The sequence below is a fragment of the Chlamydotis macqueenii genome, chromosome Z (genome assembly GCF_036417535.1).
Source record: "Chlamydotis macqueenii isolate bChlMac1 chromosome Z, bChlMac1.mat, whole genome shotgun sequence".
Classification (NCBI taxonomy): Eukaryota; Metazoa; Chordata; class Aves; order Otidiformes; family Otididae; genus Chlamydotis; species Chlamydotis macqueenii.
Window position 1 is genome coordinate 24,520,301 of NC_141593.1, and position 18,153 is coordinate 24,538,453.

Consider the following 18,153-nt stretch of genomic DNA (forward strand, 5'->3'; position numbering starts at 1 on the left):
AAACTGTGTTAAATCATCTCTCTCTCCCCTTGCTCCTCAAGGGAATTTGTTATTCTCATTTAAAAAAAAAAAAAATCACCTGTCTCACAGGTTGATTAAAATTAACTTTTTTGGAACCTAAAAATAGCAAAACAAATAATACTATCTGGAATTAAATCAAGTAACCTTGATCAAACAATTAACTTATCCTCTTTTAAATCAATATTTGCTGATGCTAATACTGGAGCTAGTTGCAGTAGTTGGAATTATAGCCACTGATTTAGTGTCTTTATTATTAGTAATTAGGCTGATGTCTTTCCCCAATACTGCTTCTCAAAGCTAGTACTTGGCTGACTTATAGAAACTGCCTATATTATACCTACAGTACAAGCTCTGCATGCTGTTAAAGCTTCTTCATAAGGCTGAAGGCTGTCTCTGATGGTATCACTCCATGGGGGTTGAAACCAGTTCAGGTGTGTGTTGCCACAGCCCAACTTAGATCAGCTGTTGTGGAGCTACAGCTTAACGCTGTTTTAGCAAAACAGTTTTGATGATGTAATCTCTAACACAAGCAAGGAAAGTTCCTGCTTTTGCAATATCAGTATATTCTCTTTGGATTTTTTTCCTCAAGATAATACTGCAGTGGTCCTTTTGTGGCAGCTTCAGTTCACAAAAGGTTCTTGCCATCCCAGTACCGTTCTGTCCCTCCCCAGCAGCACTTCTAGTAGGGCACTTAACTGTGACAAATGAGGAATTAATTTGCTCTGATGTGCTAACATGACCATGAAGCTCTCTACTAGACCTTTATTTATTCTTCTTTATTTTGTAGAATATATTCTTTACTTCTTGTATCTGATTATGTTCTTTTGGCTGTTAAGTTCTCCATAAATAATCTTATATAGGCTGATCTGATGCTTATTCTTGTTTGGGGAAGGATTATCTTTGGCATGCTCTCAGGTCTGCAGTGGCATCTCAGTGTTTGTTTTCATCCTGAATTAACTGATCAGAAAATACTTCATTGTTCTCCAGATCCTGAATGATGTTATGGTTCAGACCTAGCATTACTGTAATCCAACATATACCTAATGAACATACATAACAGACTGGGAGATGCAACAGCAAAATTGGAGTAAAAACATATTAAAAAATCTGATAGTGGACTTCCAATGTAAAATTTACTGCAGGGCATCAGACTAGACTACCTCAATATTCCCTTCTGATCTCCAGAATTTTTTACGTTACTCTTGAATCTACGTTTGTTAGCAAAAAGCATATTGCTCCCAAGTAGAGGTCCATTATTAGGTTTAAAAGATGTATTCTTTTCCCTTTGAAAGATAAGCCATGAAGGAAATTGCTGTAACATAAATCATGGAAGTATTACTTTTGTCTATAACACCCAAACCAGTGTCAACGTAAATGGAGAAAATACTCTAAGGAACACAAAACTATGAGGCTACTGTGTAATTTTTGAATTTTACTTTTCCTTACTTTGCACAAAAACTAGTGTGGGAAATAATGCATTTAATGGCATGAAATCTAGTGATCAGGAGGGAAAAAAAAACATTCTGGGATCACAGTTTGTGAACCTGAAAGTGCTGTTTCTTTTCATTTAGATGTCATAACTTCTTTCAAGTTACTAGAACGATGAGAACGATGTCTGTCATTATTCATCTAATAATGCAGGTGCAGTGGTGTTTTAGTAGTGAATAGGACAGAGGAAAGGCCACATGACTATAGCAATAAATAAGGTCACTTGCAAAACTATCAGAACTATCAGATGTTGAGAAAGTCTGGCAAATGCTGATCTAAAAGCTGATGATAACAATGATGTCTTTGCAGACATCTTAATATTGTTTGTTTGGGCTAGCTATGGTGTGAGGCCTTTTTTGAGATAGGTAGCTTTCTTCTCTGTACTACTGTCTTTATTAGAAGTAATGTACAAGGCAGCTTATCTGTTCTGTTATGTATTTGAAACAAAGTATCGATATATAGCTTTTTTAGGATACTCTATGTGGATAAGCCTACATAGAATTTCTTTTTTTCTTTTCTTTTTCTTTTCTTTTTTTTTTTTCCATAAAACTGTATTAGCTTATAGGGCTGCGGCTTTCAGGGTTTTTTTTTTATCAATAGTGCAACTTTTTACTGTAATAGACCAAGTTTAACACAATCACTTTGTTTAATTGCAGATTGGCAAAAGAAAAAGTTATGTATGAAAAAGAAGCAAAACAGCAAGAAGAAAAGATTGAAAAAATGAAAGCTGAAGCATGTGATGATTATGGAATTAAAAAGCAGGTAAACCATCCTAAAACTTGTTTTATAAAATCCTTCTTTGCTTTCATTTAATCATAGTCATCCTTAAGTAAAAGAATCTCGTGTACCTTTTTCTAGACTCCTGTTATATAAATACTAGACTAAAATCAGGATGGAAATCACTCAGTAACAGTGTGTATGAGGCCGTCATGAACACTCTCAGAAATACCAAGAACCTGAAAATAGGGTCTGGACGCATTTAGGTAAACTAAGTGCTTGCCAGTAAGAGCAAATGTTACAATGAAGTGGCAATGCTTGATAGTTAACATGAAGATGAAATATTTTAACTCTTGAGTATACTGGTGTCTCTTTGGTAAAATCAGACCTCAAACAGAGAGCATGATGGGTACGCAGCTGCTCCTAGCAGCTGCTAGTGTTTGTAATAAAGTCACCGACTAGCAAGCTGCATGCTGTACTTTCACCTGCTCAAGAGTATGGTCTAGTGTCACTACTACAATATGATTAAATTTTTCTTGGAAGATTCCCCAGGAAGGACAGTGGTTGCAGGCAGTTGGTACGTGCCCTTTTGGAAGAAGAAGCAATGTCAAGCTTCCTTCTCACTGAGAGAAGGCTTGGGTTTGGGAGATCTGTGTTTATTCTTTACAGAAGTGTGGCATGTCTGTGTTTAACGGTGGCCTTTATATTCTTCCAAATAAATGTTATCTTTTAACTGTCTCTTTCTCAAGCATTTCCCAGATGTTTTCTCTTAAATCTTCACAGAAACTGAAACTGTAAATTAAAATCCCTTGTTTCAATAGTCTGGTGGCCTCATGTTATAAAACCTAACCTACTGCTCACACATCTTCTTATTCAGTGGAAGAATAAGTTAAACAAAACTCAAATATAAAAATTAACGAAAACAAGATAGGAGAAAGCCCTTTTAGAACAAGCTAAACCAACTTTTTTATAAGTTCAGATTTTGGTTCGTGTGTATATGTCCTGCCTTGTCTTCATTATGCATGGGGAAGAAATGCAAATGAAGAATTTGTATAGAAAAAAAGAATTGTATTTATAGATCTGAACTGTCTTCTGCCTTACCACAGACTGAGACTCAAAGATCCTACAAAATAGTAGTCTTTCTGAAAATCCGCTCATGCTAACAAGAACTAATGAATGCAATTGCCATTTTTAGTGTCCCTCATTCATCAGATTATTTGACTGCGCTGTGGTATTTCCACAGTGACCTGCAAGATATCATCAAAGTCAAAACCAGCAAAGGCTGTGAACTTCTAGTGTGAAATGAAATGTTACACACTACTTGAAGGTATTCTTAGAGACCAATGACAAAAATCTTCACAGAGAACAGTCTCAATTCATTCAGAAATTGCCTGATCCGCTTTGAAAACAACATTTTCACTTCTTCTTTTTGTGCACTTTGCATTCTGGAAGTTATTAATATTTTAGGTTAGAAAGAATTTGGAGACTCAGAAAGAATGCACACACTTTTCAAAGGATCAATTCTGTTACTCTAAAAAAATATTATGTAGTACCAAGACAGTTTGCTCAGAATCATGTTTTGGAATGAACTAATACTTTGAGATGTTCTTCAGGGAACATATCTGTACTTACACATTTTACAAATTGCTTTTAGTTAATAATTCCTGATCTGAATAATTGTATTTATTTAAAAATATGGTTGTAGTCTTCATTTCAGTAATGAAATAAAGTAACAGAAATGAAAAGTAACATTTAGGAGATGGGAATGAATTCAATCATTTGAAACTAGGAGAATAATTTTAACTAACTATTATTTTATCTTGGGTAACAGCTACATCAGATATGTGTATACAAATCAATCCAGAGTTGAGGGAGGGATGCTTAAAAGCATTACTTACCTATTGATGCGCTACTACTATAATTCAGCTTTCTGGTTACAATTCTGCAGTAGAGCATAAGGTTTAACAGCACAGAAGTAACTATGGAAAATTTTATGCTAAAATTAATAATGCCATTCCTACAGCATATGTAGGAATGTGTGTCTGGTCTGTAAGGAGGGATCAGTCCCTTTGTAGAACAATAGTTAGGTTATTTAATGAGGAGCAGATGCAATATCAGAGAAACATAAAGGACAGTTTTCTCATACTGCTGGCATATGCTGACCAAGATGATAACTTGAAGACCCCATTGTGGGGTGCAGGAAGACTTTGTTACAGTAACCCAGGATAGTTCCCTTCCTCCCATCTGAATATCATGGAATCATAGAATGGTTAGAGTTGGAAGGGACATTCAAAGGTCACCTAGTCCAACCCCCCTGCAAGGAGCAAGGACATCTTCGACTAGATCAGGTTGCTTGGAGCCTCATCCAGCCTGGCCTTGAATGTTTCCAGGGATGGGGCATCAACCATCTCTCTGGGCAACCTGTTCCGGTGTTCTACAACCCTCAGTGTAAAAAAATATTTTCCTAATATCTAATCTGAATTTAACTCCCTCTGTTTTAAAACCATTACCCCTAGTGCTGTCACAACAGGCCCTACTGAAGAGTCTCTCCCCTTCTTTCCTGTAGGCCCCCTTGAGGTACTGGAATGCCACTATAAGGTCTCCCTGGAGCCTCCTCTTCTGCAGGCTGAACAGCCCCAACTATCGCAGCCTGTCCTCATACGAGAGGTGCTCCAGCCCTCTTACCTTCATGGCCCTCCTCTAGACCCTGTCCAACTGGTCCATGTCTTTCTTATGTTGGGGGCTCCAGAACTGGATGGGACTCCAGGTCAGGTCTCACTAGAGGAGAGTAGAGGGGAAGAATCACCTCCCTCGACCTGCTGGCCACTCTTCTCTTGATGCAGCCAAGGATGCGGTTGGCCTTCTGGGCCGCAAGGGCGCATTGCTGGCTCATGTTAAGCTTCTCATCCACCATCACTCCCGAGTCCCTCTCCTCAGGACTGGTCTCAATCCATTCTCCACCCAGCCTATATTTGGGCCTGGGATTGCCACGACCAGGTGCAGGACCTTGCACTTGGTCTGGTTGAACTTCATGAGGCCCACCTCTCCAGCCTGTCAAGGTCCCTCTGGATGGCATCCCTCCCCTCCAGCGTGTTGATAGCATCACACAGCTTGGTGTCATCAGCAAACTTGCTGAGGGTGCACTCTATCTCACTGTCCGTGTCACCGACAAAGATGTTGAACAGGGCTGGGCCCAACGTGGACCCCTGAGGAACGCCAGTCGTCACCTGTCTCCACTTGGATGCTGAGCCGTTGACCACCACTCTCTGAGTGCATCCATCCAGCCAATTCCTTATCCGAGTGGTCTGTCCATTAAAGCCACGCCTCTCCAGTTTAGAGAGAAGGATGTTGTGCAGGACAGTGTCAAATCCCAAGCATGTTTTGTCTCACTGTCACAGTATCTCCATTCACTTTCCCCTCATCTGCCTCCACCTTTGCAGTGGCACCAGTATGATGATGGATCTCAGAATTTGGACAACAGCACATCAGCGAGTTCACTAATGAGCAAAACAAGCCATTGCATATGTATGATATGTTAATCACCACAAGTTTTATTATCCACCCCTAGAGTGCTGTCCTTGGAGTTTCACCCCTGAGCAGGGCTCCGCTGCATCGAGTCTCCATTTTGATTACTCTCAGTGTCCTGGAGCTCCCACTGTGGTAACACTATGCTTTCAATAAAGCCAGAGCTTTCACTCACTGAGTGTTGTGCATTATGCCTGAAGGATCCGCACCTGCTTTTCACTCATAACTGTCATTTATTACCATTGTCTCGAGCGCAGGTTGTATTTGCACTACTTGCTGTGTTTCAGCTCATGTACTTCAGCTGAATGCCAGCTGGGTAAGAACTACTTGTGGTAAGTTGTATATCACAGGGAAAGAATGTCTAGCATTATGGGGCAAGGAAACCTTTCCTTTTCCATCACTTACACTATATTAAAAAAACAAAACAAAACATCGCTCTGCTATCATCTGGTTTTTGTCTACAAAAGACAGATGAGAAATTTAGAATTTAGGGGAAAGCTTGTAACAATTCATTGGAGCCAAACTGGGAGGAACTGTCTTCAGCTGTGACACTTGTAGGAAAAAGGGTTATTAAGTACTTTAATAAAATATTAGACTGAAAACAATCTTATTAAAAACTGTTTTATATAAAATCTATCAGGTTTGTGGAAGTTAGGAGAAAATATTAAAATACTGTTGATGTGTTCCACCACGTGTAAATTCTATGTATAGTTTCAGTAAAAGGTCATGAAGAACCCTGACTGGTAGCAGCAAGTAGTGCAATTGTACCTCCATGTGGATTTCTTTGCCATGAAGTCTTAGTTTCTACACAGTTGTAATCGTTCTCAATATATGAAGACTTTATACAGAGCTTTATAATACTTTATCTGTAATAGAAACTTTTCACACTGTAATCGCTCATGAGTGCAGACTAATGATAGAAGCCAGTAGTTTTCTGCATTTCTGTGGTTATTGATGTGTCTTGTACATAAATAAACATTCTTTCCCATTTAATGCTTTTATCTTGAGGCTTGTGAGTGGGGGAAAAGCGTGAGGTATCTACTCCTTATTTCCTTTTTGTGGGATTGTAGATATACTCTGGAGTTTTTGTTCACTGTCAACATTTTTGCTGATAAAAAAAATTATAAATTTTCATTTCTTAAAAAGTTATCCTACAGTTCCAAATGACAATGTCATTTACAGATTAATTAAAAATCCAGTGGACTTAACATAGAATTTAATATCCGCATGACAAAGAGTACGTAAGAGTGCATAAAGTACATCTTACTAATACACAGGTTTTTTACAAATATTAGTGAAAACTGCAATATTTCTCTTGCTTTGTTAAGTGAAAAGTAGAGTATCTCCTGAAACAGCTAAAAATAAATACATTTGGAAACAAGGTACATTGTTTTGGAAAATGTCATGGTTTAGCCCTAGCCAGGAGCTAAACACTACACAGCAACTCACTCACCCTCCCAGAGCAGGGAGAGAAAATACCATGAAAAGCTTGTGGGTCAAGATAAGGATGGAGAGAGATTATTCAGCAGTTACTGTCATGGGCAAAACAGACTCAGCCTGGGGAAAAAAAAAATATTCATTAACACTGAAGCCAGAGCAGACTACTGAGAGATAAAAGCAAATCTTAAAACACCTTCCCTCACCTCTCACCCCCTTCCCTAAGTGGTGCAGGGAGATGGGAAATGGGGGCTGTGGTCACTTAATCACACATTGTCTTTGCTGCTCCTTCCTCCTCATGCTCTTCCCCTGTTACAATGTCTCCTATGGGAGACAGACCTCCATGAACTTCTCAAACACAAGTCTTTCCTGTAGGCTGCTGTTCTTCAGAAACTGCTCCAGCATCATTCCTTTCCCATGGGGTGCAGTCCTTCAGGAACAGCCTGCTCCACCATGGGTTCTCTGCGAGGTCACAAGTCCTGCTAGAAAACCTGCTCCAGCATGGGCTTCCCATGGTGTCAGGCCTCCTTTGGGCACCCAGCTGCCCCAGTGTGGGGTCCTCCACGAGCTGCAGATGGATCTCTGCTCCTCCCTGGGCTGCAGGGGGCCAGCCGGCCACACCATGGTTTGCACCATGGGCTGTAGGGGAATCTCTGCTCTGGCACCTGCAGCATCTCTTCCCTCTACTTCCTCACTGACCTTGGTGTCACCCATGCCTTCCGCCTCTCTCAGCACCCCCTTTGGTTTTTCCCTTTTAAAATATGTTATCACAGTGGCATTATCACTTTTTCTGAGTGGCTCAGCCTTGGCCAGCAGCAGGTCCACTCGGGAGCTGGCCAGCTCCTGCAAAGGGGAAGCTTCTAGTAGCTTCTCACAGAAGCCACCCCTGTAGCTCCTGCTCCCATTCCCACGCTGCCTCCACCCTCAACCCAACTGGTTCAAACAAAGTTTCATCCTTCTCAGCAATCAGGTACAGTAAGGTTAGATTAAATGTATGGTTTCTCTTCAGTGTGATTATTTTCATAAGTTTTCTTGGGGGGTTGTTTTCTTTTTTTCTAAGAATAGATGATCTTTACTTAATAATCTGAACTCTAGCTCTAGTTGCTTAGGTAAAGAGGCAGCAGAAATGCTAATGAAGAGTCCAGTGCTCCCACTTATGTATTTGAACAGCATCCTTAACAAGCACAGTTTGTTTCCTTAAAATCTAGCAATTTGAAATTCTCTGTACAAAGTACAGAGTAATACTCATACATCAGGTATGAAAAATGCTTTCAAACTTTGGTTTTGTTGCCTAATGTGCTTTTTGAAAGAGACCAAATGATGAAAAATCTTTACTGGGATCTTCTTTTTCCCCTTCTGTTTTCCAAAGGCTGTTTTCCTTTTTATCTAGGCAGATGTAAATACCTTTTGGATTCCAGACTTTATGCTGAAGATTAGAGGCACTTGTGCAGTGTTTGGAATAAGTATGGTAACAGACCTGCCACCAAGATGGAATGTGATACATTTTTTCTTCAGTTGGACTCTTTTCCTGTGCTCTAGGGGGAGGAAAAAAACCTGAACTTGACTTTTCTGCCTTCTCTCTATCTAGGGAACTTCCCATGTCTGTTCTGCTTCCAATTTGAGCACAACTATTTCCCAGGTATTTCACCTCCACAAAACAGATGAGGGATTCCTCCCAAACCTTCAAGCTTATTCTGAAACCTCTCCTTACCAGCCTGCTACCTTTCAGCAAAGTGTGCATTACACGAAGCACATGTTCAGGATCTCTATCTTATCTTAACAATGAACAAAAAAAAACTCAACAACAAAAAAAACCCACCAAGCTTCTCAACCTCTCCCCCAACCTTAATCTCCCCCATAAAAAGCTGGGAGAACAGAGAAAATTTGGCTATTTGTTCTAATAAGGTTGAGCCATTCTTGTTGGGAAAGCAAGTCTTTCTTTTGTCAGTGTTTTCTTTATGCCACTCCCAAAGAAACCTCTTCATTCAGATGTTTACCATGTCTTACCTGTTTAAAGGGTGAGGTTTATACTTGCATCAACGTGGATCTGTTGGGTAGAATTCTGAGTTGCTGCAAGGAAATGTGCTGCCTTCTGATTATATGACAACCTTCTGTAATGGATAATTCCATTATCAATCTTCTAAGTTAATTTTAAAGGTTAATTTGTGATACAGCATATTTAATTAAAAGCTTTCTAAATGGAGGACTTGGAGTTTTGCTTCTGTCCTCTGAAAAGATCTCAATTTTTTAGTTTCAAGTCATGACGCCAAATGGTGGTGTCTTCCTTCAATCCCTGCCACTGACAATGAAGAAAACGTTACAGCTGTACACTAGTGAAAAACAGCCAGTCATAAATTGTTTTCCAAAAAGACTCAAGGAACCTTTTTGCCTTGTATGTCCTAAAGTAATATGCTTTAGAAGAAACAGGACTGGCTCTCACCTGAGAGGAGCTGCGGAGAAAGCTCATTTGAAATACTGGGGCATTAGATCTAGAGGGTTTTCTCCTCCTCCAGCTTTCTTGCTACAAGTGATAGGTGGTATCTGGTTGATATGTGGCCATTTTAGTTCTTGAAATGCTCAAGCACTATACAAAAAAAAACCCCCAGTGTTCTCCAATTTGTTACTGCAAGCCTTTCTTCTTATTCAGAGCTGTTTTGAACAATGTATTTGACAGCTCCACCTACAACAGACTGCAGTGTCCTCTTGTACCCTGTATTTGTGAATAGCTCAAGCTTCCTTTCGGCCTGCTATGTGAAAATAAAACAAACTGCTTCAAAGGAAGTAGAACGAACAAAACTTGGTTTCCTACAGTTTTTGCCTGTGTTTGTTTTTTTTTTTTCCTTCTGTATTCACCTTATTGCTGTATCTCCTCCGAGTTCCTGCCTTCCCTAAGCCCACCTTTCTCCTGCATCATCTATGCTGTCGTACACCCTATGTTCTTGCACCACAATCCTGGCCCAGCACATTGTGCCTTTACATTCTCTGATTACCAGCAAGGCAAGAAGTAATACCATGCTGTGGATTAAGTTATAAGTGTCCCGATTCGCCAGCCAGTAGCCTTTGTATGACTTTTTTGCTTTGTGCTACAGTCTTTTCCTTAGTAGGATTAATAATTTTGGAACCACTGGTGTTCATGATACTTAGAGATAGAATCATAGAATGGTTAGGGTTGGAAGGGAGCTTCAAAGGTTATCTAGTCCAACCCCCCCAGCAAGGAGCAGGGACATCTTCAACTAGATCAGGTTGCTCAGAGATGTCCTTTTTCTTTTGGGTCTCTGTCCTTCCATCAGCTATGGCAGTAATTATTCAATGGATTCCAGGCGTTTTACAAAGATTCTGATGAAAAGTAGTTCAGACAAGTAGCACTTTTCTTAGCAAACTGAATTATTTGTATATTTTTTCCTTTTCCTCCCTACCATCTTTGAGTAGATCCATACTGTTGTGATTATCTGTACAGCAGTCAAAGGGCAGGTGATTACGAGGGAGCATTTAAAAGCATGAATATATATGCATGTGCATGTACATAATTCATACATATATGACTCATTCAGATTCTTTTTTTAGCCTATCTTTTTTTTTGTTTAGAACAGCACTCCTGTCATATAAAACAATATTGTCACCATGCCCCATGACTGGGGCATGGCTGTTTATTAGGCTGTCCTAAGATCAAGGCAAGACAGAAAGCCCTATGGGAGTTTTCTTGTTGTTATTTTCAAATTATTTGTGGATCTACATATGTCTAAATCTCTTGGTTTGATGGGGGTCAGCTGGAAAAAGAAACAACAAACCCTGCGTCCATCTTTTTGAAGCTGATAAAACTGTTGTCCCCGTTATATATGTTAAGTTGAGCAAAATCATTTCCTGTTGCAGAATACTCAGTATTGTCACTCATAAGCAGTAATATTTTTTTTGTATTCTTAAACTGCCAAAAATTTGTTTCAGTGTAAGTGATCCAAACAGTAGAGAATCTGCCTCGTGAGCAGCTCTTACCTGCCTGAAGTTGAAATAGTAGCTTTGAACTTTCATTGTGGGACCTCCTAAAAATCAAACCTGCTTTTGTTTAAAGCCTTGAGCATTACCTTCTCAGCTGTTTCTCACAGAGATATGTTGGCCTCTATGCTTATTTTGAATGTGTAAGGTAATTGTCTGATTTTACTTATGGTGCCCTTCCACTTAAGCAACTGGTAGATGGATCTGTGTGTTTCCCTCTATTCTGCTTTATCTGTCAGTGCGATCTGGAATTTATGGAAAACAGATTGAAGGCTATTGATACTGCATTATGCACACCCATTCTTTGGTATCTGATCCAATTTACAAAAAATCCGCATTGCATTTAGTATATATGCTATATACGCCCCAACAGTTAGAGAGCTCCATCACATCTGAGGGACCTGCTTTCTTCTGAAAGACGCCAGCCATCTGCCCCCTTAGTAGAAATACCGTCAGCCCTGAAAGAAAACTGACTAGAAGCATTGCTGGCTGAAGAGACTTGTTTAACTGACTTTTTCAGTACACTTAAAGGAAAGGGGGCATCATCCTCACTGTAGCCACAATAGCTCTTTTGGCCCTATGTGCACTTATTGACAACAAAATCAATTTGCTTCTCCCTGTATATATTTTTGTATTTTATTGCTTTTGTCTTAACACTGTATTTACATGCACTTCAGTTACTCCATTTTTTTAATACTTCTGTTTGGCATTATAATTCACAGAAACCTTGCAGATATTTATGGTTCTCTGCAAAGTTAGATCAGTTTCACATAACAACTTCCTCTGTGGCCTGCTTATAATTTAAAGTCCTTAGAGCACAGTCAGAATTGATAGAATTTTGATAGGATTTGTAGAGCAAACACTAAAAATTCCACTCCTAAAGCTTATCTAATTATTTGAGCTTTTGACTTTGCTTTGTTATATACCTTTGTAACAGTAAATGGACTATCTGGGATTATGAGCATTACTTGAAAAAAATGTGGTTTATGCAGAAATTATCAAAGTTTGCATAGTTACTTTGGTAATCAACTAATAATATTGGTTCCACAAAATTCCTCTTCTACTCTCCAACTGTTTGCACGTACTGAATGTAGTTCCAGGATTTATCAGTCTTCTGTTTTCTATTTCTTGTTGCATGACTGCAGGTAAATGTGAACAAAACTCCCGTGCTCCTTTGAATCTCAGTCACATTCTGTTTTGAACAGAGTGATTGGGGTAGTCATGTTCTCTTCTTACAGCAGCCAGGACTACAGCTTACAGATTCAAGATTTACATGCCTTCTTATATCACTTATGAGAGGCGTATAACAAATACGTTACTACTTTTCATATCATCTACCAGCTTTACAATACAGAACTATTTAGCAATACTGGCCCAAGTCATTGGATAGTCTCACTCCTTTAGGTATTCTTTATAGAACAAATTTCTACTACATAAAGCAGAAGGCATCATCTCATGCAGTTTATGGCATACTTCATTCTATGCATGTTACAAACCCTTATTCATTCACTGATGAAAGTGTAATATGCAGAGTTCATAGTCGTCTTTTTAATACAGTCCAACACTGAATGCTTAAACTAAAACTTAGGGATGCTTAACTTTTTTTATAAACATCTGCCACCCATCTTTCCTTCATTAAAGTAGACAGGTTTTGTCCTAGGTTCTTTGAAAGAAAATTAGAAACAGTTTTAAAACTCCTTCTCCTCAAAAATGATTGAACTAAAAACTTAAATATAAGACACTTAAAAACATGGTGATAACATCTGACTACGTAAGGCCTTCCTGTCTGCATAAATGCATTCTTAGCTGTAGCTTATCTTCCATTTTACAATGACCCTTTGGTACAGCAGCATTAATACTGAAAGGAGAATACAACATTGCAATGACAAAATGAAGTAAGCCATTTAAAGGGAGCGCCTTCTGTTGCAGGTTATCCTAAATGCAAAAGAGGTTTCATATTTAAATATCTAACAGATTTTAATTTCTAAATAGATTTAACATTGCTGAACAACTCTGCACACCTTTTCTTCTCAGTGGTTGGTTTTCAGACCCAGAAATGTTCCATGAAATAAATGTTCCCTTGTTTAAATGTGAAGTTGTTTTCTGTAGGAGGAGGCAGGATGTTCAGATTCAGTGGGGTGCCAGTTTAGTAATTTTGTTCAAAGTGCATGGTGAGAATAATCTTTCTCCTAAAATGAAGCACAAGGATAAGTAATAACTTTTTATGCATGATAAGCATCAAAAATACGAGCCTGCTGGTCTTTGCTTTTCGTTTTTCTTTACCTTTGTCTTTCAGTCAGAGCCTCCTGCAGTGTGCACACAATGTGATCAATAACTCAATAACTTTTTTCATGCAGTAATTATCTCTATGTGGTATTATCTGAACACTGTTTTTCTTTATTACCCAAAAGATGCAGGAGATATTTATATAACCAGCTGATCCCATTTTGGATAAAGCTGGTTCACAACAGCAGGAGAAAGTTTGTTTTAAATAGCCTTTTTAACAAATGCTGTATGGAAGCTTACCAAGCAGTACTTTTTTCTGAGGGGAAAAAAAATATTCTAAATACTCTTTTGCACTTAATACTTTATGCTTAACTAAGCACAAAGTAAATGGAAGTGTCCTGGAAATTAAGAGAGTTTTAAGCAATTATGCAAAGTGAGTGTCTTTTAATAAAAAAGCCTATTCAGAAAATAGGTGCAACTGTTCTGAAGTTCCTAGATGATGACTCGACTACTGATTTTTCAGAGTAAAGACTTATCTTAAAAAACAACATTCCTATCTGGAACACATTCTTATGTAATTGGCTTCTAATTTTCACAGATCGAGATCTTACAAGAGTCACGAATGATGATTCCAGACTGCCAGCGCAGATTAGAAGCTGCACGTGCAGATCTTACTCAACTACTAGTAAGTATAGCATCATAAGCCACTGATCAAGAAATGTTGCTGTTCCTTCATGAACTCGGATAAATATGCTTGTCTGCGGTGCAATTGCAGCATATTAGAGCTGGATTGAAGAATTACTTTTTATTGGTCCCAGGACTAGCATCCTATAACATACCAGTATTTCATTTTAGGTAACTATCTTTGCAGACTTGGTCTTCAATCTATGAAAACTGTGTGTGTTAGAAGATAAGAAGCTGTCTTTAAAGGAATGTACATCCAACATACACTTAAGTAATGAATTGCTAGAATAGACTGAATTCCTGTGCTAGTTACATGATCAGAAAAAAAATAGCTCACTCGCATTAGGTAGTTTTGCAGATAGTGTAGATATACATAATAAGCTTGGAATGAACTGAAATAGTCAAAATACTTTGCCTACTACTTTTATTATGCTATGGACAAGAAACAAGATAGCTGAGTCCTTATATGATCCATTAGTGAGGTGAGCACTAGTGCCACATTTTTAAGATATGAATACCTGCAGGAAGAAATAGTATCTTGAACAAGTAGATTCAGTGAAACCACAATAAGTTTGGACATCATCATGCTTATTTTAGTAGCTGCCTTCTCATCAAGAATTCAGGTAAACATGTAAATGCTACTGTAAGGCTAAAAATGCATACCTGAAACTAAGCCCCAGACAAATTTGATGGCTAAAATGCAAATCCTTTCTCAAAGGAGAACTCAAGATGTCTTATCCTCAGGTAGCATGCCTCTTCTGTTTTCCAAATTAAATGCTCAGTACTTGGCAGGATTTAGGGTCCTTTTGTCATTCAGCTAGTTACCTGACAGTTAGCTGATCCAGATTTCAGCAGTATGCAAAAGTGGTGCTATTGATCCACACAGTGTGCTGTACAAAATTAAAACAAGGAATGGGGGGAGTTACTATTGTTAATAAGAATTTGGAAGTCTTTAAGGATTGCCTTCTGTGCTTAGCTCACCTTCAATGCTTTTATTAAAATCAACTGTATAGCTGTATGTTTTTTCAAGTGTCAATATCTGCTTAAGCTTTTTCCTAACAGCACTTTTGTTCTCAAGTCTCTTGTTACTGGTTCCAGTTATGCTGCCGTTGGTTTTAAATACTTAACAGAATAAAATAGAGATATGCACAGGTCAGATCTACTTACACATGACAGCCCGTATCCTGGACCTCAAGTAGGACAAAAGATATTAGTGCTTTGAGTCATGTAGAACTAGTGTTTCCGATAATGATATAGCCCTTGTTTCATAGAATGGTTTGAGTTGGAAGGGACCTCTAAAGGTCATCAAGTCCCACCCCCTCCTGCAAGGAGCAGGGACATCTCCAACCAGATCAGGTTGCTCAGAGCCCCCTCCAACCTGGCCTTGAATGTTTCCAGTGATGGGGCATCTACCACCTCTCTGAGCAACCTGTTGCAGCGTTCCACCACCCTTATTGTGAAAAATGTCTTCCTTATATCTAGTCTGAATCTACCCCCTTTTAGTTTAAAACCATTACCCTTTGTCCTGCCACTACAGGCTCTACTAAAATGTCTATCCTCATCTTTCTTATCAGCTTCCTCTAAATATTGAAAGACCGCAATAAGGTCTCCCTGGAGCCTTCTCTTCTCCAGGCTCAGTAACCCCTGCTCCCTCAGCCTTTCATAGAATCATAGAATGGTTAGAGTTGGAAGGGACCTTCAAAGGTCATCTAGTCCAACCCCCCCTGCAAGGAGCAGAGAGATCCCCAACTAGATCAGGTTGCTCAGAGCCTCATCCAGCCTGGCCTTGAATATTTCCAGGGATGGGGCTTCCACCACCTCTCTGGGCAACCTGTGCCAGTTTTCTACAACTCACATTGTAAAAAATTTTTTCCTAATATCCAATCTAAATCTACCTCCCTCTATTTTAAAACCATTACCCCTTGTCCTATCACAACAGGCCCTACTGAACAGCCTCTCCCCATCTTTCTTGTAGGCCCCCTTGAGGTACTGGAAGAGCTCCTTTCCTCATAGGAGAGGTGCTCCAGCCCTCTTTGTGGCCCTCCTCTGGAACCTCCCTTCTTATGTTGGGGGGCTCCAGAGCTCCACTCTGGAGCAGTGGGTTCTCCAGGTGGGGTCTCACCAAGGTGGAGCAGAGGGGCAGAATCACCTCCCTCCACCTGCTGGCCACACTTATTTTGATGCAGCCCAGAGTACAGTTCGCTTTCTGGGCTGCAAGCACACATTGCCAGCTCACGTCAAGTTTTTCATCCACCTGTACCCCCAAGTCCTTCTCTGCAGGACTGTTCTCAATTCCTTCATCCCCCAGTCTGTATTGACACTGGGGTTTGCCCCAACCCAGGTGCAGGACATCGCACTCGGCCTTGTTGAACCAAATGAGGTTCACATGGGCCCAATTCTTGAGCTTGTCTGCGTCCCTTTGGATGGCATCCTGTCCCTCGGGTGTATCAACTGTACCACTCAGTTTGGTGTCATCTGCAAACTTGCTGATGGTGCACTCAATCCCACTGTTTGTATCGTTGATGAAGATATTAAAAGTGTGTTCAAAGAACATGTAGATGTGGCACTTCAGGACATGATTTAGTAGGCATGGTGGTGTTAGGCTGACAGTTGGACTTGATCTTGGAGGTCTCTTCCAACGTTAAGATTCTACGATATTAAAGAGTAGTGGTCCTGATACAAACCTCTGAGGGACACCACTTGTCACCAGCCTCCATCCAGATATTGAGACACTTGGATGTGACCATCAAGCCAATTCCTTATCCACTACACAATCCATCCATCAAATCCATATCTCTCCAGTTTAGAGAGGAGGATGCTGTGGGGGACCCTGTCAAAGGCCTTACAGAAGTCCAGACAGATGGCATCCATAGATCTTCCCTTGTCCACTGATGTAGTTGCTCCATCATACAAGGCCACTAGGTTTGTCAGGCAGGACTTGCCCTTGGTGAAGCTATGCTGGCTGTTTCAAATCACCTCCTTGTCCTCCATGTGCCTTAGCATAGCATCTAGGAGGATCTGTTCCATGATCTTCCCAGGCACAGAGGTGAGACTGACAGGTCAGTAGCTCCCAGGGTCCTTCTTTGTACCTTTTTAAAAATGGGTGCAATATTTACATTTTACCAGGCACCGAGAATTTCACCTGACTACCATGACTTTTCAGATATCATGGAGGGTGGCTTGACAACTACATCAGCCAGTTCCCTCAGGACCCTGGAATGCATCTCATCAGGTCCCATAGACTTACGTATGTTCAGGTTCCTCAGGTCACAAACCTGATGTTCTCTTACAGTGAGAGGGACACTGCTCCCCCAGACTCTTGTGGCACATTACTTGAGAGGTGTGGGAAGAGAGAGTGCCAGTGAAGACTGAGGCAAAAAAAGTCGTTGAGTACCTCAGCCTTCTCCTCATCTGCTGTTACTAGGTTTTTTTCATAGTCACCCTCTTAAATTTAATCCCATGTCAATTATTTTCAAAGTACTAAGAAAACTTTATTTTTTATTCCAGGAAAATGAAAAAGAATTGGAAGAAGCCGAAGAGTATAAAGAAGCACGTTCCATACTGGAGTCAGTGAAGCTGGAAGCCTAGAAGTGTTTCAGTACTGTCTTTATAAGCATTAGCACTGGGTCCATTCCACACTTTCATTTGACTATGGCTCTATTACTATTGTTGACTTGCTAAGGTTCCCTTTATGCAAACTGGCCTTTCTCTAACTGCAAGATGCATCAAATAAAGGATGTTCTGAAACATCTGTGTGTGGCATATTCAGGCAAAGTAGAAACATTTTTACTTCACCTTGATTACAAAAAGGAAAAATAAAGCCCATTTAATGTAAGCGTAATAGTGTAGTAACTAATATACAAAACTTAATCTGAACAACTGAGGTGAGGAAACAAGATTTAGCTATGTAAGAAATGTGAGGGACCAATAAATACCTTAGAGTGAAATAGAGTCATACAGTAGTTTGGGTTGGAAGGGACCTTAAAGATTCATCTAGTTCCAACCCCGCTGCTATAGGCTTTAGAAGCAACTTATATTCAAAATAATTTCAAGCCATTATAGCAT

At 39.7% G+C, this 18,153-nt stretch overlaps 1 protein-coding gene across 1 annotated transcript in view; it reads left to right on the forward strand.

Moving 5' to 3' along the window:
* Positions 1-17,837, forward strand: part of TBCA (tubulin folding cofactor A) — a 34,185-nt gene extending 16,348 nt beyond the window's left edge. Inside the window, exons 2-4 of the mRNA XM_086770567.1 lie at positions 2,166-2,271; positions 14,003-14,089; positions 17,596-17,837. Coding sequence (XP_086626693.1) covers positions 2,166-2,271; positions 14,003-14,089; positions 17,596-17,676 — 274 coding nt within the window. The 3' untranslated portion in view covers positions 17,677-17,837. The remainder of the gene's footprint in view (positions 1-2,165; positions 2,272-14,002; positions 14,090-17,595) is intronic.
* The last annotated feature ends 316 nt before the right edge of the window (positions 17,838-18,153 follow it).